Below are 24,332 nucleotides of genomic sequence, written 5' to 3'. Positions count from 1 at the left end.
TCAGTTGGCTGGCCAGCTGGCGCTGGTGGCACAAGCTCGGTTACAGGCTCGGTAGGCTCCGGTAAAGCAACGTCTGTCTCTGGAGGGGCTGCTGTGCGTGTTCTTTTCCGAGGCACAGGAACAGGTCGTGGTGGTGTAGTTAGGTCCATAATCGGTGAAACAGCTTCTGTCTCTGGAGGGGCTGCTGTGCGTGTTCTTTTCCGAGGCACAGGTCCTGGTGGTGACGCCTGTGCTGTAGTTACAGGCTCGGGTGAAGCGGCATCCCTCTCTCTCCGATGAATAGAACCAGGTGAAGTTGTAGTTGGTATATGCCCTTGAAGAGACATTCTCCGTTTAGGAGAAACCTCGCGTCTCCAGGAAAAACGCCTTACTTCCTGCCCAGCGTGTTTCAGACATGCGCAATGAAGGATCCATGGCACTGTTGCCTCATTGCCTTTCACCCCCTGGTGGAGGAGGTGTATAACTGTCGGTGGTGGGAGCCCATACAATATGTGGAGAGTAGACCATTTTAATCTAGATTTTCAGGCCACAAATATGGCCTGAAAAGCTAGTTTATAAACAGCATTTTATAGGTGCTTTGGTCTTTCACCTGCTCTCTTTGGCTAGCCATAATAATCCTCATGAATTATTATTATTTTATTATTATATTGTAGGATTAACGGAAAGGCATTAGGTACTGCTGATGCACCGGGCACCAACCTTGGGGGTGGGGGGGTGGGCAGCACTTTCTGAAGGAGTGCTAAAACTGTGAAATGCGCCTGTGAAACGTCAATTACTTACATTAAAAAATAGCCGATCTACAAGCTCACAACGCATCGCGAATGCGTTGTGAGCTTGTAGATCTGCTATTTTCAAAAAGATCTTGAAAAGAAATAGTGAAATAATATTTAAAATATATATATATTTTTTTTATTCAGATGAGGGTCTGTGGAGAAATACAATATATGCATAATGCATATGTGTAGGAGGACTGTTTGAACAATAATAACCTTTAAAACCAAAATATCAACTACATTTTAAAAACAAAACCAAAAAAACGCAACAACCAATATTTACAAGAAACTTTACAGGAAAAACAAGCCCAAAGTTGCTTATAGTCACAGGTTGCCATGTCCGCTTATTAAGCGGACATGGCAACCTGTAATACAGAAGTGGTTAATAAGCATGTGCGACTGGTCTATCGCCACCTGGCATGCACACTACAGCGTTTTAAATCATTGTTGTGGCTCCTGTAAACGCAAAATAAAAAGTGACAACGCAACGGCACGTTGTCGTTTTCTGTTCTGATCGTTGCCGTGTAAACGTGCCCTAAGTGAAAGCCTTGGTGAGTACAGGTGATGTTTCAGCTGTGACGTAAAAGAATACAGTGAGCTACAGTAGCTAGTCTTACATCCCGTCAAAATAGCCTGATACTGTAGCTGCCAGGGCGAGGCAAGGAACCCCCAGACTTCATTCTTTGACCTACTTACTCATTGACTCTACAGCAGTGGTTTTAAACCTTTTTCATGCCAAGGACCCCTAAATTGATATACATTTGGCCGCAGACCCCTATCTGATTTTTATTTGTTCCAGGGACCCCCCAGAAGCAAAGATTTACATTTAAAAATGTAAAAAATATGAATATATATATTCAAAAGATATGCACACATTTTTAAAGACGGGGTGCCGTGATTTTCAGTGATCCCCCCCCCCCCCCCCCCCAAAAACATAATCATCAGGTATTATGGTTATACTAGAAGTGTACAGAAATTGTTAAAATGATGTTTTTATGTGGGCACGCCTCCAGTTCATTAAGTGTACCTGGCACCTCCTCCACCACCTTAGCACCACCCACCTGTCCTAGTCCCTCCTCCTCCTCTTGCCCACACCTGTTGTGTTATGATAATGCGGGGGAGGGTATATTTTTATGTCACTAAAGGGCTGTTTTTCTATTGGCACGTTTGACCCTCAAGGTTTCAGCCTTCAGGTAGAAACTCAAAATAGTCAGAGAAGACATAAAACACCATAAAGACACCACCAGGTGGCTTAATGAAGTATAGCAACCTCATAGACCTCATGAAAAACAGAAAAAGTGCAGAACCATGGTACCACCTCTTTAAGATTCAAAAATAGCAGATCTACAAGCTCGACGAGCTCGTAGATCTGCTATTTTTATCTACATAGATACAAGAGATAGAGAAGTGGCTCCTGTGGAACTACTTGTTAGATTGATTTATTATAATAGTATATATCATATTATTTACATTTATCATTATTATTATTGAAATGTCCTTTGTATTATTTTTGTATTTCTTTAAAGAAAAATACCTTTGGTGTCACACTCTTGGGGATATGTCCATAGCTTGAATATATTTCAACTTGACCATTCTATTTTGCATGTGCAAGCTGTTTCACCATTCAAAAAAATTAATTGAGCATGTTTGTGCTTCTTACAAGTTAAGAAGATTCCAAATCCAAATGTATAATTTTGGTGTGTTTTTGGCGTAAAATACATTGATACAGTAAAAAAAATAAAAAATAAAAAATAATAATTGTGAGGTCACATAGGTGATGTTGTGCTGAGAACCTGAGGGCCAGCGAGTGCATTTTCTGGCAGCGGAAGCTGCCGTAAAATGCACTCACTGCTTCTAGAGAACCTGACTTGAAACAGTATATCAAAGTGTTTTGTTTTTTTGTTGGGACATATAGATTAAGTTGTGCTGAAAAGAAGTATACAAAAATATTGGTAAATTAACATTTTCCTAAATGGTATTTGAAGGGAAAAGTATGCAAAAACAGCCAAAGTAGCCCAGATTCACAATTATAATAATGAAATAATGAATTGTATTAAATAATATAATAATGAATATTCCATTTTCAATCTTGACAAATATGTACATAATCAAATTATTCTACCAAAAACCTATGAGTTGAAGTAAAAAATAAAGGAATAAAAAAAGCGATTCAGATTCAACTTTATTGTCAAGGTGGGTGAAATTTTCATACGAGCTCCCATCATTTGCAGTTTCAAGAAAGGGCTACATAACAGAGAAAGAAAGAAACAAGTAATCCAAGACAGAGTCAAAACAACATCACGTTTAATGTATGAATTCAAATCCATTGACTTAAAAAAAAAGTTTCCATGAGTGATTCCTCTGCTTTAGTATCTATGACTTGTCATTGTCATCCTAAATCAGAATGAATGATCATACATTTGGCATGTGTGATATAATGTATCAACTCTGATGGCTTCTTTGAAAATCTTAACTTCAGTCGATTATGCATCCCCTTTACTAATATTGTGTTCACATCATTTTTATTGTTGATTAGTCACCTTTACAACGGGGTACAGATTGTAAGGAGCGGGCATTCGTGGAAGGAGGAACGCAGCTAAACGTGTGGGTAGCGCCTCCAAAAGAATTGACAAAATTCCCCAATATGCTTCTGTTGGTAATTGCTCTTGTTTGGAGCGACTTGCCATTACACACCTGCCGAGAGGAGTGTTCCAGTCACAGGTGTGTGACTGTGCACCTGAACATGGGTCTTGCAACTTTGTTGCGTTTGTGTATGCTCCAAGCAGCAACACTGCCCCCATGGAAAGATGCCACGTTTGTCCCTCCAGGATAAGGCCCGTGCAATAGGGCAAGTGAAGCTGGTGTTCCGTTACACAGATTACGCATTATTTGGTGTTAGCCCTGGTACCATTTGCAGGCAGGTGTGTGCCAGTCACAGGTGTGTGACTGGCACCTGAGCATGGGTCCTGCAACTTTGACATCGGTCTTTGGTACCGTTGTGCATATCTTGCCTGTCAAGGGTGAGAAACCGGTCTTCTCAGGCTGTTGTCTTCCCTGTTGACTTCACCAGTCTCACAGATCTTGGTTAGAAGTTTGTAAATGGTACCAGGGCTGACACCATCTAATGCTGCCACTCTGCATAACAGAACACCAGCTTCCACTTGCCCAAGTGTTGCTGCTTGGAGCATACACTAACTGGTGTGTGCTTGCAGGACGCTCAAAACGAGAGCGATTACCAACAGAAGCATATTGGGTGATTTTGGCTAATTCTTTGGGGGAGCTACCCACACGTTTAGCTGTGTTGCTCATTCCACGCATGTACAATCCTTACAAGCTGTACCTCGTTGTAAAGGTGACTAACCATCAATAAAAAATATATAAAACACAATACCAATTGGTATTATTAAAGGGGGATATTACCAACTAAAGTTCAGTATCCGATTTTTTTTTGGGCAGTTTAGAAGTATTTATTACTGTTCAATTAACAACTTCTACCATATATGGATCCTTGCAGTATATCTTCAGATGTGCATCAAGACCAACGCTTTACCAAAAACTTAACCTAAGTGATTTCTCCCCCTGTATGAGTCCTCATGTGTCTTTTTAGACTAGACGATGCAGTAAATCCTTTCCCACACATTTTACAAACAAAGGGTTTTTCACCTGTATGAGTCCTCATGTGTCTTTTTAATTGACCCGTGACACTGCAGCCTTTGCCACACACTTTACAAGTAAAGGGCCTTTCCTCTGTATGAGTCCACATGTGTGTTGTTAGATCACATGTTCGACTAAATCCTTTGCCACACATTTTACAAACAAAGGGTTTTTCACCTGTATGAGTCCTCATGTGTGTTTTTAATTGACCCGTGAAACTGCAGCCTTTGCCACACACTGTACAAGTAAAGGGCCTTTCCCCTGTATGAATCCTCTTGTGTAATTTCATATAACTCAACTGTTTAAAGCCTTTGCCGCAAACTGCTTTGCCGCAAACTGTACAAATAAAGGGTTTTTCCCCTGTATGAGTCCTCATGTGATTTTTTATTCCGTCCGTTCCACTGAAGCCTTTGCCACAAACTCTACAAGTAAAGGGCTTTTCACCTGTATGAGTCCTCATGTGTTTAGTTTTTGTAGACAATTTACTAAAGCCTTTGCCACACACTGTACAAGTAAAAGGCCTCTCCCTTGTATGAGTCCTCATGTGCGATTTTAAACAAGCCATCTGACTAAAGCCTTTGTCGCACACTGTACAGATAATGGATTTTTCCCCTGTGTGAATCATCATGTGACTTTTTAATTGACCCTTGAAACTGCAGCCTTTGCCACACACTGTACAAGTAAAGGGTTTTTCCCCTGTATGAGTCCTCATGTGTAACTTTAAATAACCCATCGGACTAAAGCCTTTGCCGCACACTGTACAAATAAAGGCTTTTTCCCCTGTATGACTCATCATGTGTATTTTAATATCACTGTTTTGACAAAAGCCTTTGCCACAAACTGTACAGGTAAAGGGTTTTTCCCCTGTATGAATCATTGTGTGTAACTTCAGATGTGTCTTTCGATTAAATGTTTTGCCACAAACTGTACAGGTAAAGGGTTTTTCCCCTGTATGAATCATTGTGTGCATCTTCAGACTTTGCTTTCGATTAAATATTTTGCCACAATATGTACAACAAAGTTTTTCCTTGTCTGTGTCACTCCTCATGGGGGAAGTTTTCAGGTCTTGAGATATCTTGTTGCTGTCTCCTTCCACATTTTGTGTCTTGTGTGATTTCAGTGCGTTTAAAGCTGACTGACCTTCCTTGGTCTCCTCCCAGTCATCACCGTCTTCAGCGGCAGATTCAGAACAGTCTGAAGAGAGGATTTGGTAATCACTAGTTGGCTGTGATGTTCCACAGGCCTCTACATCAGCTTGTGTTTTCATGTATCCGGTTGAGGTGCTGGCTAGAGGCTCTGTCCTTCTGTTTTCATCATCATGTATATTCTTTACTGCAACTAATGTCAATGTTGAACCATCAGCATCCTCTGGTCTTTCTTTAATCTGTGGAGGCTTTGGTTCCTCCTGGACCAGACTGGGGCTCCTCTCCTCGTGTTGTGGAGGTTCTGGTTCCTCCTGGACCAAACAGGGGCTTCTCTCCTTGTGTTGTGGAGGCTTTGGTTCCTCCTGGACCAGACTGGGGCTCCTCTCCTCGTGTTGTGGAGGTTGTGGTTCCTCCTGGACCAAACAGGGGCTTCTCTCCGTGTGTTGTGGAGGCTTTGGTTCCTCCTGGACCAGACTGGGGCTCCTCTTCTCGTGTTGTGGAGGTTGTGGTTCCTCCTGGACCAGATGTGGGCTCCTCTCCTGCTGTTCAGCAGGAACCTCCTCTGTACACACAGCTACGAAGTCTAGGTGGAAAAAGATGAAATGAGAGAAAAGCAATGAATGTTTGAAATGTACATTTTCTGTTTCTCTTTCCAAGTTGTTTGAGTTCCACTCGGTTGCCATAGACTTTACCAGCGGTTTAGTTATATCCAACAAAGCAGCTCGAACAAAGTGGTCCATAGAGGATGACACAGGAGTGGATTTTCACTTCCGTCCCATCCCACTCCCACAAAACAAATCCTGTCCCGTCCCAATTACGGGCCAGAGTAAAAATACATATCCCATCCCGTCCCACTCGGTGATTGAATTCATTCTAATCAGTGTTCTCCCCATCATTTTCAGTTGGACTAGGCCAGTGGTTCTCAAACTTTTTCATGTCAGGGACCCCCAAATTGACACTTATTAGCCCGCGGACCCCCATTTAAAAAGATATGCCTCAGGGACCTCCATAAGAGAAGATTTTACGGCTCTAGCAGTGATTCTCAACCATTTTAATTTCAAGGACCCCCAGTTTGACATGCATTAGGGCTATGGACCCCCATTTAATGGCATTTCTATCTCTGGGACCCCAATTTATATTGTAAAATCAATGTTAATTTAACTCTGAGAGTGTACAAATGGAATCAAATGGACCCGTTAGGGTCCATTTGGTTCCATTTGTACACTCTCAGAGTTACAGACCCATAAGGGTCCATTTGGTTCCTATAAATCATTTAGCTGGGGACCCCTGGTATCCCCTCAAGTACCCCTGGGGGTCCCCGGACCCCACTTTGAGAACCAATGGACTAGGCGAAATGGCAAACGAATTGATCATGTTATATTGCTGCGCGTTTGAAGACTATCCTGATAATGACTACATGCTTCAGAAACCAGAGGGTTCATTATGCATTGGGTCTCACGGCTGGTTCTCCCAGGGAATCTCCAGGTAAATGATTGACCATGGGGAACCAAATGTACCCTCATGGGCAGGCCTGGAATTTCTTCATTTTAGGGGCAAGGCCACTAGGCCTTCAATTTTTTTGAGGGCACAAAGGCCAAATGCCAGGGCAGGAAGGCCATCAAATAAAACAGAGATTTATTTATTTTTCCTCCCTGCTTTTTTGTGGAGATACGAGGCCCCAAATACTAACTGATGTGCAGTGACCAAAATGTGAGGTCTACAAATTTTCTGTGGAATCTAATCATGTTGTAGACCGTCGAGACAATTTAGGATGTCTTGTTGACACCTGCCTCATCAGTTTGTACTGTAAAAGCATTTCACCACTGTACTGAATCAAAAACATTCACACTAACTTCGGTTCCAATATGAGTACTATTTGTTTTACAATGGAACAGTGGTGTAAAGTAAAGTACATTTACTCAAGTACTGCACTTAAGTAACATTTTTAGGTACTTTTACTTCACTGGAGTATTTCCTATTGTCTATACTTTTACTTCTACTACACTATATCTCAGAGGCAAATATTGTACTTTTACTCCCTACTCAACTTCAGTTACTAATTACTTTGTAGATATAAATGATTACATTATAAAACATGAATTAACCACTTCATTTTATACCTATCTAGTGCACGATCTACAAGCACACAACACGTCGCAGTGCGACGCGTTTTGAGCTTGTAGAACTGCTATTTTCAAAATTTTAGTACTTTTACTTTTGAAACTTTAAGTACATTTTGATACCAATACTTTTGTACTTTTACTCAAATAAATTTTTATTCCAGGCCTTTCACTTGTAACAGAGTACATCTACATTGCAGTATTGATACTTTTACTTAAGTAAAATATTTGATTACTTTTTCCACCACTGCTAACTTCTCTACCAGTAGCTATTAGGCTAGTAGGCTAGTGAGTACTATTTATTTTTCAAGGGAAGACAGTGCTTCATTGTTTCAACTAAAAACACTACACCTGTCACAATCATTACATAATCGCAATTATTTGATAATCTAAATTATTTTGCATAATCGTTTCCATTAGCTCAAAATTAGCTGTATCTGCAAGCTTACAACGCGTTACAAGTGTTGTAAGCTTGTAGATCAGCTATGTCCGCTATTTTTTTTAAAGTAATAAATTATTTGATATGTCAGTCATTTCTGTGTACATACGTGAGTTATTTTATTTATCATATCTACCCTGTGCAACTTTTGATCATAAAGCCTAAAAGGCAAACGGAAATATAATTTGTATTCATATTTTCCAGTGTTAAATGCCATAAACAATGAATCGCAATTTGTTGTGTGATCGTCAACTGAAATGTTGTCATTGTGATTCCCTATGCAGGAATTCTTGCTTGATCTAACCCAGTGGTGCAGGCAAAAAAGGCACTCCTTCTTCAGGTAAAAAAAATTAAGAATGTATTGTTTTTAGCAACAACACAGTGAGCAGAGCATTAAAATCACATCCATAATCACATACATGCACAATGCAGATACTAATGTTTTCTTTCTCACCTGTCTTCTTCTTTCCTTTGGAATTTTTCTTTACAGCTTTTTCTTTCTTCTTTTTTTCGCTAATTCCTCCACCTACGTTCACCAAAACAAACAAAAACAAAGTTAAACTTGAGCCTGTGTGAGTCAATCAGATCTCAGCAAAAATACGTCCAAAGTCGGAGGGACAGCTGGTATTCCCCCTGAGATTGTTCAAGTAGATTGACCCATTCAATCCTTTAGAGCAGTGGTTCTCAAACTTTTTCATGTCAAGGACCCCCAAATTGACACTTATTAGCCCGCGGACCCCCATTTGAAAAGATATGCCTCAGGGACCTCCATAAGAGAAGATTTTTACGGCTCTAGCAGTGATTCTCAACCATTTTAATTTTAAGGACCCCCAGTTTGACATGCATTAGGGCTACGGACCCCCATTTAATGGCATTTCTATCTCTGGGACCCCAATGTAAAATCAATGTTAATTTAACTCGAGTTACAGACCCATAGGTTCCTATAAATCATTTAGCTGGGGACCCGCTGGTATCCCCTCAAGTACCCCTGGGGGTCCCCGGACCCCACTTTGAGAACCAATGGCTTTAGAGACCCATCCCATACTCTAGAGACCCATTCCATCCGATACCATTTTTTCTTTCCAGATACCGATTCCGATACACATAACCTGCGTATCGGTCGATACCGTGTACCGATCGAATAGCAGTGTGTAATTTAAACAAATCTAGGACAGTGGTTCTCAAAGTGGGGTCCAGGGACCATCTGGGTTCCTTGAATGGGTTCCAAATGGACCCGTGCCATGTCTGCTTATTATAAGCGACTTTGGGCTTGTTTTTCTGCAATCTGGGAACCCATTGCCAAATAAAAAAGGAAAAACAGCGCCCTCTGCTGTTTCTTACTATTTTACTTAGCTCTGGGGGGAAGAAAATGTAGCACCCGTGCGCAAGGAAACCAGAGTTTTTGGTCTGCCTTCAGCCTTTCACTTCCGGTGGTGCGACTATGTTTTCATTCCCACTAACGATATTTCTACACGGAACACTAACACCACTTCGCCCAGAGAACATGGATGGTTTTGGTTATAAGCCCACTTGTTTCTATGATGAAAGAGCAAGTTAAAATGTGAATATATTTCCGTGGTTTTGTATGCTCCGCGGACGCTATTGTTAAATTAGTTTCGGTTTGTTTCTGGAGGGGAAGGATCGGTACACACGTAAATCCCGCCCACTACATTTGATTGGGTAAAGCGCGGCCTGCTTCCTGATATGAAGGCACGCCCACTTGTAGGCCAGTGCGTACGCGATATGACGACAGATTCAAGCGGAGAGCAGAAACTGTTCTTGAGAGATTAGTTTTTCTGTAAAGTCGCTTGTAAATATTGGTATGTTGCGGGTTGCGTTGTTTTGGCCTTGTTTCCTAATGTTGTTTAGACCAGTGGTTCTTAAACGTTTTCATGGCAAGGACCTCCCAGATTAATAAGTATGTGTCCAAAATGTTAAATATTTCATATGCCAAGATTTGCATTTTAAAAATGTTTCCAAAACACATTTAGAAAAAAAGCAGATCTACAAGCTCGCAACACACTGCATCGCAACACGCTGTGAGCTTGTAGATCGGCTATTTTCAAATAAATAGCCTAAGAAGCCTTGTCGCTTCTTTTGGGCTTGTTTTCATGGACCTGGTTGCTTATTTCTCTTCAAAATCTGGCAACACTGGAAATCAGAAGAGGCGACCATCCCGCGTCAGAGCCCACTGTAGGCTTGTTACGCCACTGCCTGTGTGTAGTTTGATGGTGTGCATGTAACATACCTGCAGCAGTGTGTAGTTTGATGGTGTGCATGTAACAGACTAGCCCTGAAACATGATTGTCATACGATGGCAGTCATGGAGCCCAGAGTTCCTGGTTTTCGATTTTTTTGACATTGACAACTATCACATGTACAAAAACGTTCAGGTTTCAAATATAAAGTTCTTACCCAAGTGCCACGGATGTTACAAGGCGATCCGTACCCGTATCTCCCGTATTGTTCAATAAAAATACATAAAAAATCCGATTGCCGGCCATTTTCTTTTCTTTTTTTTAGTAATGTATCAGAGTGCAATACACCTCCCAAACATTAGTGTCGCATATTTTGAAAGCATCGGAGAAAATTGCCGGCGATCGGATTAAAATGCTTTTTATTGAACAATACGGGAGATGCGGGTACTAATCGCGGTACGGATCGCCTTGTAACATCCGTGGGGCGTGGGTAAGCACTTTATATTTGAAATCTGAACGTTCGGTTCCATGATGCTTGTGGCAGACGAGCGTCATGTGAACCATGGCATGTAACAGACATACCAGCAGTAGTGTGTAGTAGTTTGATGGTGTGCATGTAACAGACATACCTGCAGTAGTGTGTAGTAGTTGTGTGTTGTGTAGTATCTCCATCTCTCTCTGGAAGAGGCTGCACATGAACTCTGCAGCCGCACTGAGGCGCTCCAACACAAACACTCTAACCCAACAAACATCACCGCTTGTGTGTTTCTCCAAAACACACAACATCTCCTCTCCCACCGACTTCAGGTGTCCATTTATCTTCACCCGTACACAATCCATTTGACGCCATGAGACTCCATGTGTTTCACCTCCTGTAAGAGACATTTCACCTCCTTTATGACTATGAGACGTTCTTCACCGAGACAAAACACACCATAGGATAAGCTACACGACCTTACTTCCTAGTCAACGTGTTTCAAACATGCGCAATGAAGGATCCAGGGCACTGTTGCCTTAATGCCTTTCGCCCCCTGGTGGAGGAGGTGTGTAACTGTCACTGAATGAACAGACAGACAGACAGACAGACAGACAGACAGACAGACAGACAGACAGACAGACAGACAGACAGACTCTGTAAGACACAGATGGACATTTATTTCATTTATTGCTGAACATACACTTTATATTAATTATGAAGAAACAATAAAATATTACATGTGGATCTTTGTATAATGAGGACCCCCCAAAATAATCATATTTCAACTAGGGATAGGGCTGTCAGGATTACAAATTTAAGTTGACGATTGATTGTCACTCAACTAATTGAGATTAACGATTTAATTGTGTGTTTGGCCATTGAACATTATAAACATATATAGCCTTTTACGCTTCATAATCGAAAATTACACAGGGCAGATATGACAAATAACTTAAATAATACAAATACATTATTGACACTTAATAATTAAATAGATCTGCTATTTCTGAAAATGGGTGAAAATCTTTCAACACAGAAACGATTATGACGATTTTGCCAAAATAATTGCGATTTTCTCATATAATTGCAATAGACGATTATTTAATAATTGTGAGAGGCCTAACTGGGGACCCCCCAAAATAATCATATTTGAACTGGGGACCCCCAGCCTGTCAAGCACGTGGAATTTAGGAGTTGAGGCATTAGCCTACATTTAGTTTGACTCGACTAAATAATGTGAAAATAGCCGATCTACAAGCTCATTGTAAATCGGCTATTTTCGTATTTTTTTGTTTCTTAGCCCATATTATTTGACAATTTGGCCAATGTTTTACCAGTTTTTTTGGTAGGCCTATAGTTTGTTGATTACTTTGGATACAGTGATGGTCTTTTTTCTTTTCTTTCAAATTCTTTTTAGGTTTTAAAAAGGTCTTAAAAGTCCTTAAACTGTCATTTCACTGTGATCTGGAGACCCCCCAAAATCAAGTCCCCACCATTTTCATTAATGTACCACTCACCTGGTCTGTGGTCTGAGAAAAGGGGGGCGGACACTTCCTGTCAAGCAAATGTGTATTGCCGAACACAGTCCGCCCCCTTTAATTTCTGTTTTCAGAATCACTGGGGTCAAATGGTGCTGGCATCGTGTCTTAGGGGCCGTTTGGCGTTGGCAGAGCCATTTTCATTAATGAACACGCGCATGATGGAGGCACGCCAGAGCAGATGTGACTTAAAGTCATTGGAATGCCTTCTGAAGGCAGCATTCAATTGCATTGGTTCTCGCGTCCGTCCAATCAGAGAGAGCGGGAGGCGGGGCCGGGGGCGGGACGGAGGCGGGTTCAATGGAATTTTGAATTTTGCAGCTTTCTGCTCCACTTCTGTTCCTGCTTACAGCCTACTACAAGGTACAACTTTTACACATTAATATGTTAATGTTTGCTAGCTAACTAAATTTAGCAAGTGCTGCTTTCATTAAGCTATGATTTGCTAGCTAACAAACTTAGCAAGGTGCTAATTTCATTTAGCTAATGTTAGCTACTGTAGCTAGCAAATGTTACCATAGCTAGTCTGCTAATTTAACATGTGAAACTTCTCTGCCTTGAGTTGCAGTGTTTTTAATCATTTTCAAACATAGCTACAAGCTATTGAGTCACATTCTGCTGTGAGAGCGGAGCTGCTCTGAGACCAGCATTGAGAAACTGCCCTGAGAGCAGCACATTAATGTTGTATGTTTATCATTTAAGCTGCCCTGAGAGCAGCATTGACAAATTGCCCTGAGAGCAGCAAATTAACATTGTTGCATCTATAAACCTGTAAAAGGCTATACGCTGCCCTGAGACCAGCATTGAGTAACTGCCCTCAGAGCAGCAGATTAATGTTTTTGTATGTATATCATTTAAGTTGCTCTGACAGCAGCATTGAGAAACTGCCCTGAGAGCAGCAAATTAATGTTGTTGTATGTTTATCATTTAAGCTGCCCTGAGAGCAGCATTGACAAATTGCCCTGAGAGCAGCAAATTAACATTGTTGCATACATATACCTGTAAAAGGCTATACGCTGCCCTGAGACCAGAATTGAAAAACTGCCCTCAGAGCAGCAGATTAATGTTGTTGTTGTATGTATATCATTTAAGCTGCCCTGAGAGCAGCATTGACAGCATTGAGAAAGTGCCCTGAGAGCAGCAAATAAACATTGTTGTATATATATATATACCTGTAGAAGGCTATAAAGTGTCCTGAAACCAGCATTGAGAAAGTGCCCTGAGAGAAGAAAATGGATGTGTTGTATGTATATCATTCAAGCTGCCCTGAGACCATCATTAAGAAAGTGCCCTGAGAGCAGCAAATTATTGTAAAAGGCTAATGCATAAATGCAAGTTTGCCATTTTCACTACTGGCTTACATGAAAAAAATACCCAAATAGGTCCATTTGGTTTAATTAATGTCTTTTCTAAATAAAGTATTAAATAAAATGTTTTTAAAAATTGCAGATCTACAAGCTCACAAGGCGGCGACGGGTTGTGAGCTTGTAGATCTGCTATTTTCATGAATCATGTTTTGTGTTACGCTGATTTTAGAGTCAGTTTTGATGCTAACTTGGAATGGTTTGCATGATTTTAATCACAAGGCCCGTACCTTTAAAATGGTATATAGATTGACTATGTAGGTGACACACACGCTAGTGTAAATGTGTTTGTTTGCAAAAAAAACGCTTGTTTCGCTGCTTGCTTTGCATTCCTCAACACACACACACACACACACACACACACACACACACACACACACACACACACACACACACACACTCTCTCTAACTAGTGTTGCCATATATCTAATTATAAGCGACCTTGTTTTCTGTAAAGTTGCTTGTAAATATTGGTAGTTGCTTTTTTTTGTTATTGTTATTTTGTTGCGAGCTTGTAGATCGGCTATTTCCAAATCATCTACTTTCAAATAGCCGATGCATATAGGTTTAAAGTGCTCATGTAGCCTAATAGATTAATACGTTTTATTTTGGAATGTACAATACATGAAAATTACGGGAGTAATAATGCGACTTGCGTCGATAACTAATGGAGAGCGGACATTACCGCGTTTGGCTAAAACTAACAGTGTGTTAGTAACAACATTAAGCTAACTATTAGCCAAATTCGGCTAGCGCTGGGAGGACCTCAATGTTATTTTCGATTCCACTTCACATTAACTAATTTATATCATATTTACATGCCGAGTTAAACTCTGACATTTAAGTGATATAGCCTGATATTACTGTATTGCTATAGTGGTTTTAGAATATTAAAGACGTTTTTTTTTGTTGTTTTTTTCATTTGCTCATTTCAGCTCTGCTGGAAAACGAGCCTATGCGAGAAGACAGTCCCCGGGATACGGCGGGACACATATAATATTATGTAAATAATACTATAATGTATAATTAAATATAAATATTAGATTTTATTTATGAAATACTTTGAATTGTTTTAAATTGATGAAAAGTTTGTAATCTTTTGAAATAATATGTTTTTAAATAAACAAAAAAAGGGGATATTTACTCGGGACCCAAAAAACCTGGTCCGCGCCCCAAACACGGGTCCCGACCCACTGTTTGGGAAACAGTGGTCCAAACACTACTCAGCTACAAAGAAAACGCAGTTGGTCAGCACTCTATTACAGCATTATTGCAGGAATTGATGAATTAATTAATTTAATTAACACATATAATAAAACGGTATATGTTTTTATTCTTGACAAATATGGCCATGCTCATATTGTTCAACCAAAACCTATGAGTTGCTTTAGAAATAAAGGATTAAAAAAAAACCACAAGCATTTGATATTCCACCATCAGATTCAACTTTATTGTCAAAGCGGGTGCAATTCCTGCCAGCTCCTATCACTTGCAGTTTCAAGAAAGGGTTAAAGAATAAAGAAAGAAAGAAAGTAAGAAACAAGTGAAACAAGTCAGAGTAAAAACATCACGTTGAATATATGCATTCAAATCCACTGACTTGAATTTTCTTTTCCCATGAGTGATTCTTCTGCTTTAGTATCTATGATATGTCATTGTTATCCTGGATTAGAATGAATGGTGATCATACATTTGTCATGTCTCAACTCTGATGGCTTCTTTGACAATAAAATAATTTATTTCTGTCCTAATAACAACTTCTTCCTTATATGAATCCTTGCAGTATATCTTCAGATATGCATCAAGACCAACGTTTGACCACAAACTGAAACTAAGTGTTTTCTCCCCCTGTATGAGTTCTCATGTGTCTTTTTAAATGAACATTTTGACTACAGCCTTTGCCACAAACTGTACAACTAAATGGTTTTTCCCCTGTGTGAGTCCTCATGTGTGTTTTTATAGAACTAATCCGACTAAAGCCTTTGCCACACACTGTACAAATAAAGGGGTTTTCCCCTGTATGAATCATCATATGTCTGTTTAGATCAACCTTTTGACTACAGCATTTTCCACAAACTCTACAAGTAAAGGGCTTTTCCCCTGTATGAGTCCTCATGTGTGTTTTTAGAGAACCCTTTCCACTATAGCATTTCCCACAAACTCTACAAGGGAAGGTAATTTTACCTGTATGAGTCCTCATGTGTGTGTTTATAGAACTAATCCGACTAAAGCCTTTGCCACACACTGTACAAATAAAGGTTTTTTCCCCTGTATGAATCATCATATGTCTGTTTAGATCAGCCTTTCGACTGCAGCCTTTGCCACACACTGTACAAGTAAAGGGCCTTTCCCCTTTATGGGTCCTCATGTGTGTGTTTCTGGAACTAATATCACAAAAGCCTTTGGCACACACCGTACAAGTAAAGGGCCTTTCCACTGTATGGGTCCTCATGTGTTTTTTTAAAGTATCATTTAGACTGAAGCATTTACCACACACTGTGCAAGTAAAGGGCCTTTCCCCTGTGTGAGTCCTCATGTGTATGTTTAACAAACCAATATAACAAAAGCCTTTGCCACACACTGTACAAATTAAGGGTTTTTCCCCTGTGTGAATCATCATGTGTTTTTTTAAACGACCTTCTAGACTGCAGCCTTTGCCACACACTGTACAAGTAAATGGTTTTCCCCCTTTATGGTTCCTCATGTGTGTTTTTATAGTACCCATTTGACTACAGCTTTTGCCAAACATTTTACAACTAAAGGGCTTTTCCCCTGTATGAATCATTGCGTGTCTCTTCAGACTTATCTTATGATTAAATATTTTGCCACAATCTGTACAATTTAAGCTTTTCTTCCCTGAGTGACTCCTCATGGGGGAAGTTTTCAGGTCTTGAGACATCTTGTTGCTGTCTCCTTCCACATTTTGTGTCTTCTGTGATTTCAGTGAGTTTAAAGCTGACTGACCTTCCCTGGTCTCCTCCCAGTCATCACTGTCTTCAGCGTCAGATTCAGAAGAGTCTGTAGAGAGGAGTTGGTCATCACTAGTTGGCTGTGATGTTCCATAGTCCTCTACATCAGCTTGTGTTTTCATGTATCCGGTCGAGGTGCTGGCTAGAGGCTCTGTCCTTCTGTTTTCATCATCATGTATATTCTTTACTGCTACTAATGTCAATGTTGAACCATCAGCCTCCTTTGCTCTCTTTTTAATCTGTGGTGGTTCTGGTTCCTCCTGGACCAGACTGGGGCTCCTCTCCTCGTGTTGTGGAGGTTGTGGTTCCTCCTGGACCAGATGTGGGCTTCTCTCCTGCTGTTCAGCAGGAACCTCCTCTGTACACACAGCTACGAAGTCTAGTGGGAAAAAAAGATGAAATGAGAGAAAAGCACTGAATGTTTGACATTTACATTTTCCATTTCTCTTTCCAAGTTGTTTGTGTTCCACTTGGTCGCCATAGACTTTACCAGCGATTTAGTTATTTCGAACACAGCAGCACGAACAAAGTGGTCCATTAGAGCAGTAGTTATCAACCTTTTTAGTCCGGGACCCGCCAAAATAGTCATCTTTGAACTGTAGGATTTGATACATTACATTTTGTTGAATTTTTTTGCCTCTTCTTAATTTTTTTACCTCTTCTTTCGTGTATCATTTGACAATTTGGCGAATGTTTAACCAGTTTCTATAGTACAGTTTGTTGATTACTGTTTTTTACTGATTACTTTGATGCAGTAATTGCCCTTTTTCTTTTCTTTTTTTAGGTATTAAAAAGGTCTTAAATGTGTGTTAAATTGTCACTTCACTGTCCTCTAGGGACCCAAAAGAAATCCATGTGGGGACCTCCTGGGGGTCCTGACCCACAGGTTGAGGACCACTGCCATAGAGAATGGCACAGGAGTGGATTTTCACTTCCGTCACAACCCACTCCCACAGAACAAATCCTGTCCCGTCCCAATTACGGGCCAGAGGAAAAAATAAAACTAGGGTACTATGGAAAGTCAACTATAAATAAGAAAAGGCCAGCTGGCTTAACCAGTTATTTTAGCTAGTTGGCATTAACAAATACCATTACTGAGGTTGTTTCATCATACACTGCTACATGACACTTTACCAATCCTAAAGTGCATCAATATCATAGGAACAAAAAGGAACTGTAGGATATATTTATAATTCAGTCAGATAACCAATATTTTATTATAGAATGAGAATACAAGTGCGAATATAATATTTCTCTTGGCGTTCAGGCTCTATTTTCTTTTTAGATATATAGATATACGATAACAACCCCCCATTGGAAACAGAACTAATAGCAGAGCCCACTGGTGGTGCTGGGGTGGCGGTGGGAGCAAAAAAGGCGCATACCAACAGTCCAGGGACAAATGACAGCAGGAGGAAGAACAGAGACTGAGGTGAGCGTAAATAACCCGCCAATTGGTCGGCTGATTGCAACGTCAGTTTATGACGTTTAAAGCTGACTGACCTTCCTTGGTTTCCTCCCAGTCATCACCGTCTTCAGCGTCAGATTCAGAAGAGTCTGATTCCTCCTGGATCAGACAGGGGCTCCTCTCCTCGTGTTGTGGAGGTTGTGGTTCCTCCTGGACCAGATGTGGGCTCCTCTCCTGCTGTTCAGCAGGAACCTCCTCTGTACACACAGCTACGAAGTCTACCAAAAAAAAAAGATGAAATGAGAGAAAAGCACTGAATGTTTGAAATTTCTCTTTCCAAGTTGTTTGTGTTCCACTTGGTCGCCACAGACTTTACCACCGATTTAGTTATTTCGAACACAGCAGCACGAACAAAGTGGTCCATTAGAGCAGTAGTTATCAACCTTTTTAGTCCGGGACCCACCAAAATAATCATATTTGAACTGTAGGATTTGATACATTACATTTTGTAAAAAAAAAATGCCTCTTCTTTCGTATATCATTTGACAATTTGGCGAATGTTTAACCAGTTTTTATTGTACAGTTTGTTGATTACGTTTGATGCGGTAATTGCCTTTTTTTCTTTTTTCTTTTTTTAGGTATTAAAAAGGTCTTAAATGTGTGTTAAATTGTCACTTAACTGACATCTAGGGACCAAAAAGAAGATATATATTATACGTTATGTATGTTATACAATAACAACCCCCCATTGGAAACAGAACTAATAGGTGGGAGCAAAAAGGCGCATACCAACAGTCCAGGGACAAATGACAGCAGGAGGAAGAACAGAGACTGAGGTGAGCGTAAATAACCCGCCAATTGGTCGGCTGATTGCCACGTAATACCGTTGTAATAAGCATCCGAATGCACCCGCATAAGCGCAGTGTGTAACCTCTTGAGTATGTTCTGCCTGAACTAACCTCACAAGCTACGTAACATTTTTGTCATACCTGATGTTTGCCTCAGTAACTCTTTGTTGGTACATTCAACTGGTGCTAGTGCCCGTTTGGACATATGCCAGATATGAACTTAATTTCAGCCTTCTTAAGAACCGCTCATCGAAACAAGCTAAATATTTTCCCATTTCCCAACCATTTCCCTGGGTCCTCAGCAACTCACCTGCCAAATGTCAACTTCATACCACTGTATGAAGGTTTTCGCACTTTTCGGTTTTCAATATATACAGTGGGTGACCATTGACTTTGTCGCTTTTCATAAGAGTATCACTTCACTCATTTGCCTCACCCGCTTTGCAGTAAATTTAAGTTCCAAATACTACCACAAGGTGCCGCTTTGGAGTCACTTTTTTTGTGACAGACAGACAGACAGACAGCCAGCCAGCCAGCCAGCCAGCCAGCCAGACAGACAGACAGACAGACAGACAGACAGACAGACAGACAGACAGATAGATGTCTTATATTATTATTAATAATAATAATAATAACTAGCAATAATTACGTGTGCTTAGAGCCTTTAAATTGGGTTTTCTGTTCAGCGTCGGGCAGTCAGGAACGCATCTCTGTCATTTTAGAAATGTTCAGACACACATTGGTTTCTGTCTGTCTGTCTGTCTGTCTGTCTGTCTGTCTGTCTGTCTGTCTGTCTGTCTCAAAAGTCCGTGGAGAGACAGACAGACAGACGTCTTATATGTTTTTTTTTTCTCGCATCAATTTCTGTATAGTAGGATTCTACCTCCTTCCTCTGTAAATGAAATAGTCCAGTTAGTGTAGCGGTTAAAACTGATGGCCGGTGATTTTACGACCCAGGTTCCAATCCCACGCTATAAGCATGCTGACCTGCTATTTTTACTTTTACTTCTACTCCACTACATCTCAGAGGAAAATATTGTACTTTTACTCCACAACCATTATTTGAACGCTTTAGTTACTAGTTACTTTGCAGATATAAATCATTACATTATAAAACATACATTATTTGCCCTATTTCACATAGTCTATTTGAAAATGGCCGATCTACATGCTCACAACGCATTGCGACGCATTGTGAGCTTGTAGATCAGCTATTTTCAAACATTTATTTGCCAATACTTTTGTACTTTTACTTTGATTGAACTCAAGTAACATTTTGAGTTCATCCATGACCGTAACAGACGACCGTCATGTGATCCATGGCCAACAGCGAGGCGTTTGTTTTCATTCTTATAAGACCGCGTGGCTCATTTATATGCACGTGAAAGTAACTAAGCGGAAAGTAACTAAGTACATTTACTCCATGTCCACTTGTTGCTGACGGTGGTAGAGTAGGAGCAGCGCTGTAAAAGCCCCAAGCGTCATCGGTGCAGGAAAGATGCGTATTTGGTTGTACACACGGAGACGCAAGGGTGGCGTTTTCAGTCGGAATTCAAATCATGATGCAACACTTTGTGAGCTTGTAGATCGGCTATTTTCGCTACTTTTATGGGACACTGTTGTACAACAAAGTAGAATTCATTTGTGAAGAAAGAAAAACCCATTAACAGTTGAAAATAGCCTACACCAGAGGTTTTCAACCAGTGGTCCGGGGACCACCAGTGGTCCTTGAGGGGGTTCCAGGGGGTCCCCAGCCAAATTAATAGTTAGCAACCAAATTGACCCTTATGTGTCTGTAACTCTTAATGTACAAATGGAACCAAATGGACCCGTCAGGGTCCATTTGGTTCCTTTTGTACACTCTCAGAGTTAAATGAACACTGATGATGATGATACAGTGTAGATTGGGACGCCCAAGAAATCTAAAGAGTCCCTGGCATATCTTTTCAAATGGGGGTCCCTGGGCTAATATGTGTCAATTTGGGGGTCCTTGATGGGAATAAGGTTGAAAACCACTGGCCTACACCATTTCTGCCCATCCCTCTAACTTCATGTAGGCGCATTAAAAATATCAAAATTGGCCGCTCTGAATTTGTATCTGAACAAATACTTTGATAGAAGAGATAGGCCTACAGAGGTACTGTAGGGGGGAGGGGGCACCTGATAGCAGAGTTCCTCACTTGGCTTATTTGGAATAGGCTGCATATGATTAACATAACCGGTTTGGCAAGAGACTGGGCCAGTGTTGTATAGGCTAGTGCTAATTTTGGAAGTGGGGGAGCAAGGTTCTTGAGCGGATTGGAGTTTTTTTTTTGTTACTTTATTTCGGTTTTAGGGTTAAGCTCTGATCCACCCGTCCCCCCCTCCCACGAAAGCCCCCCGACCCGCGCACGCAACCACTCCGCCGCGCTGCGCCAGGCCGCGCTGCGCTAAAACGCACTGTCTGTGCCTGTGGTGGCCTACTGAAAGCTAATAACATAGTAGTATGACAAGGGTGCAATTATATTCAATGATATTCAATTGTTTTGTGGAAAACACATGGCTCATCATGCTTAATTAAAGAGAGACTCACTTGCCTTTTCTTAGTGCTTTTCATTGTTTGGACAGAAGAAATTGTAAACATTTAGCCAATATTCGATCATCATTAAATAACAGACAGTGAACTGGTAAACTGGTGACAGCATGTCATGGATAGCACATTAATTCTTAAACAATATTGAGGAGGAAATAAGTATAAACGAGGAAATAAAATAAAACAAACCAAAAAGACGCCAATAACCCCTGTCTTATAAAAACTGCCAAAATAGGTCGGGGTTATCTGACATGACAGGCTGTGCCACTTTGGTTTTTGTGCTTTCTGCCGTGCGATGTGCTCGCAGCCAAGTCTTGACATAAGGCTCTGGATTCCAGGACCTGAGCGGAGGTCCATGGTGTCTAATAAACATCAGAGCCGACACACGTTCTGTATGCAGTTGCGAACGGAGTGATGTTATTATGAGGTTCAATGTTCATCAAACTAAAGCCGCACACGCATTCTGCCGAGCTGCATGGAATGAGCATATTACAGTTAATAAGGGGTACAAGTGCAGCTGGTACCCTTCTCCCTCCACATTCTATGGTAGGCCTAGGCATAGTCCCTAAAAGCATTCACTGAAGATTTTTCTAAATCTCACCTGCACAACCCAATAGTATGCTGTTGTTACAAATGTAATGCAGTAAACATGAACGTAGCGTTAACCGTGGTGATGTGTTGGATAATATTCACCCGCAGCTGGTTTTAACGAGACAGCAGCGTATATGAAAATGCTTCACAGATGATCCGATCATCTTTATTTTTAAATTGATGATGAAAGCCGCACACGCAAAATGGGGGTCCCCAATATGGTTATTTTGGGGGGTCATGGCCTGGAAAAGATTGAGAACCCCTACTTTGATGCATCTCTCTCTCTCTCTCTCTCTCTCTCTCTCTCTCTCTCTCTCTCTCTCTCTCTCTCTCTCAGAGAGAGACCTTGTCTTTGTACAGAGAGACAGAGAGAGAGAGCGCATCTGGATAAAAGAGACTTTGTCTTTGTATAGAGAGAGAGAGATAATTAACATAACCGGTTTAGCGATGAATAGACTGGACAAGGAGCACATGTCGTTGAAGAGTTTTTTGGTTTGCAGTTTACTTAAGTAAAAATATCAATACTGCAATGTAGAAGTAGCCTACTCTGTTACGAGTAAAGTATATATAGTAGGCCTACATTATATTAATTTTTCTCTCTCTCTCTCTCTCTCTCTCTCTCTCTGCCAAAAATAGACTAAAATGTTAGAAAATAGAGTTGCATCGCGACTCTTTGTGGGCTTGTAGATCAGATTTTTTTGCCTATTTAATAGCCACGCTGAAATTGCATCTGAACAAATAGCCTGCCTTGATAGACCCCCCCACGCTCAAAGAAAGAGACACACGGCATAAGTGCACACACAGAAAGCACAGAACGTATGACCCCAGTATATATTAAATATATATATATATATAGTGCCACTGAACCACCACCACCACAGAAATACAATTTGTCAATTCAAATGAGCTATTGGCAAGAGAAAAAAATACGTTTATTGTCCCGTCTCGTTTTATCAATTAAGACGTTAAAATTAAACTAATGTTAAGCTCAGCATCATGCTATCTAACTTTATTTGCTTAATATTTTGCTTAATATAAATGTCACATCTTGTACTGTAAGCAACAGACAGGATCTTTCTCTGTCTTTCTAGGAAAAACAGTGCCTAAAAACCCCAAAACAAACAATTTTGCTATTCAAATGAGCTATTGGCATGATAAAACATACGTTTACATTTTCCAAAGCAAGTGTCAAAACATAATACAAAAGTGTAAAGTAATGTATGTACAGTTTGGAGAGGATATACAGTAACTAGTAACAAATATATTCTTGCTGTCTGCTGTGGGCTGTAGGCAGCTGTAGGCAGTAGACCGCTGCTGCCCCTAGTGGCACAGAGTGGAAATCATACATGCCCTGCATGAAACGCATGAGAAGAATGAAAAAAAACGACAAAGTCAATGGTCACCCACTGTATGAGTGTATTATGTACTAATAGTGTGGATGGCAGAAATATTAAATTACAGGATTTCCCATTCATGCAATTCCTTGAAACTCTACAATACAATACAACTAGTACATTCTGTATGGTATACTATGTTGATACAATGGCTATTGCCTTTTTCTTCTTTGGTGACATTCACACATTATACATCTATATCACTAGATCATGAATTATTAATAACTAGACCATACCCGTGATTTGAGAGATTTGTAGAATTATAGGAGGATGAATCAACATTATTCATTTCAGAAATTGCACACCTATTCAGTGGCGTGAACAGACACTTTGAGGGGCAGGTGCTCAAGTAAGTTATGCTTTTTTTTTGTTTACTTGGTCTGCTCTTTTTTCCCTCTACACCTATACCTCTTTGCCAAAAATAGCCGATCTACAAGCCCACAACGCCTCGCGCTGCGAGGCGTTGTGGGCTTGTAGATCTGCTATTTTTGGCTAAAGTTCTCCTCAGAAAAGGGATGCTAGGTTTCGAGTGGTTATGGTAAAAAGAAAAATCATATCACATAAAGATTTGGCGGACCCCCTGTAGTAGCTTTAAGGACCCCCTAGGGGTCCCAGACCCCCTGTTGAAGACCCCTGCTGTAAACTGAAAAAAGGGCACTTCTGGTCAAGAGGGTAAAGGGCAGGTGCTCTAGCACCACCTAGAGTCTATCTGTGCATGTCCCTGCACTTATTAAATCATGGCAGAGAGCGGACAGTCGTGCTTCTAGTCGCTGTTATGTTGAAACCTGTGTACCCGTTGTCACCCGAACCGGGTGTTATGTCAAAGTGTGTTTCTCGTTTA

General features: G+C 40.7%; 1 protein-coding gene across 1 annotated transcript in view; it reads right to left on the bottom strand.

The window, feature by feature from the left end:
• Positions 1-24,332, bottom strand: part of LOC311035174 (uncharacterized protein) — a gene marked incomplete at both ends in the record, with an annotated part of 49,788 nt that continues 25,456 nt past the window's right edge. Inside the window, 6 exons of the mRNA XM_084043253.1 lie at positions 1-327; positions 5,761-6,155; positions 8,586-8,657; positions 10,959-11,065; positions 11,155-11,242; positions 18,182-18,364. Coding sequence (XP_083899379.1) covers positions 1-327; positions 5,761-6,155; positions 8,586-8,657; positions 10,959-11,065; positions 11,155-11,242; positions 18,182-18,364 — 1,172 coding nt within the window. The remainder of the gene's footprint in view (positions 328-5,760; positions 6,156-8,585; positions 8,658-10,958; positions 11,066-11,154; positions 11,243-18,181; positions 18,365-24,332) is intronic.

Source organism: Gymnoscopelus microlampas (assembly GCF_963454915.1).
Source record: "Gymnoscopelus microlampas genome assembly, chromosome: 19".
In the NCBI taxonomy this organism is placed as follows: domain Eukaryota; kingdom Metazoa; phylum Chordata; class Actinopteri; order Myctophiformes; family Myctophidae; genus Gymnoscopelus; species Gymnoscopelus microlampas.
This window is presented reverse-complemented; position numbering and strand designations above follow the sequence as displayed.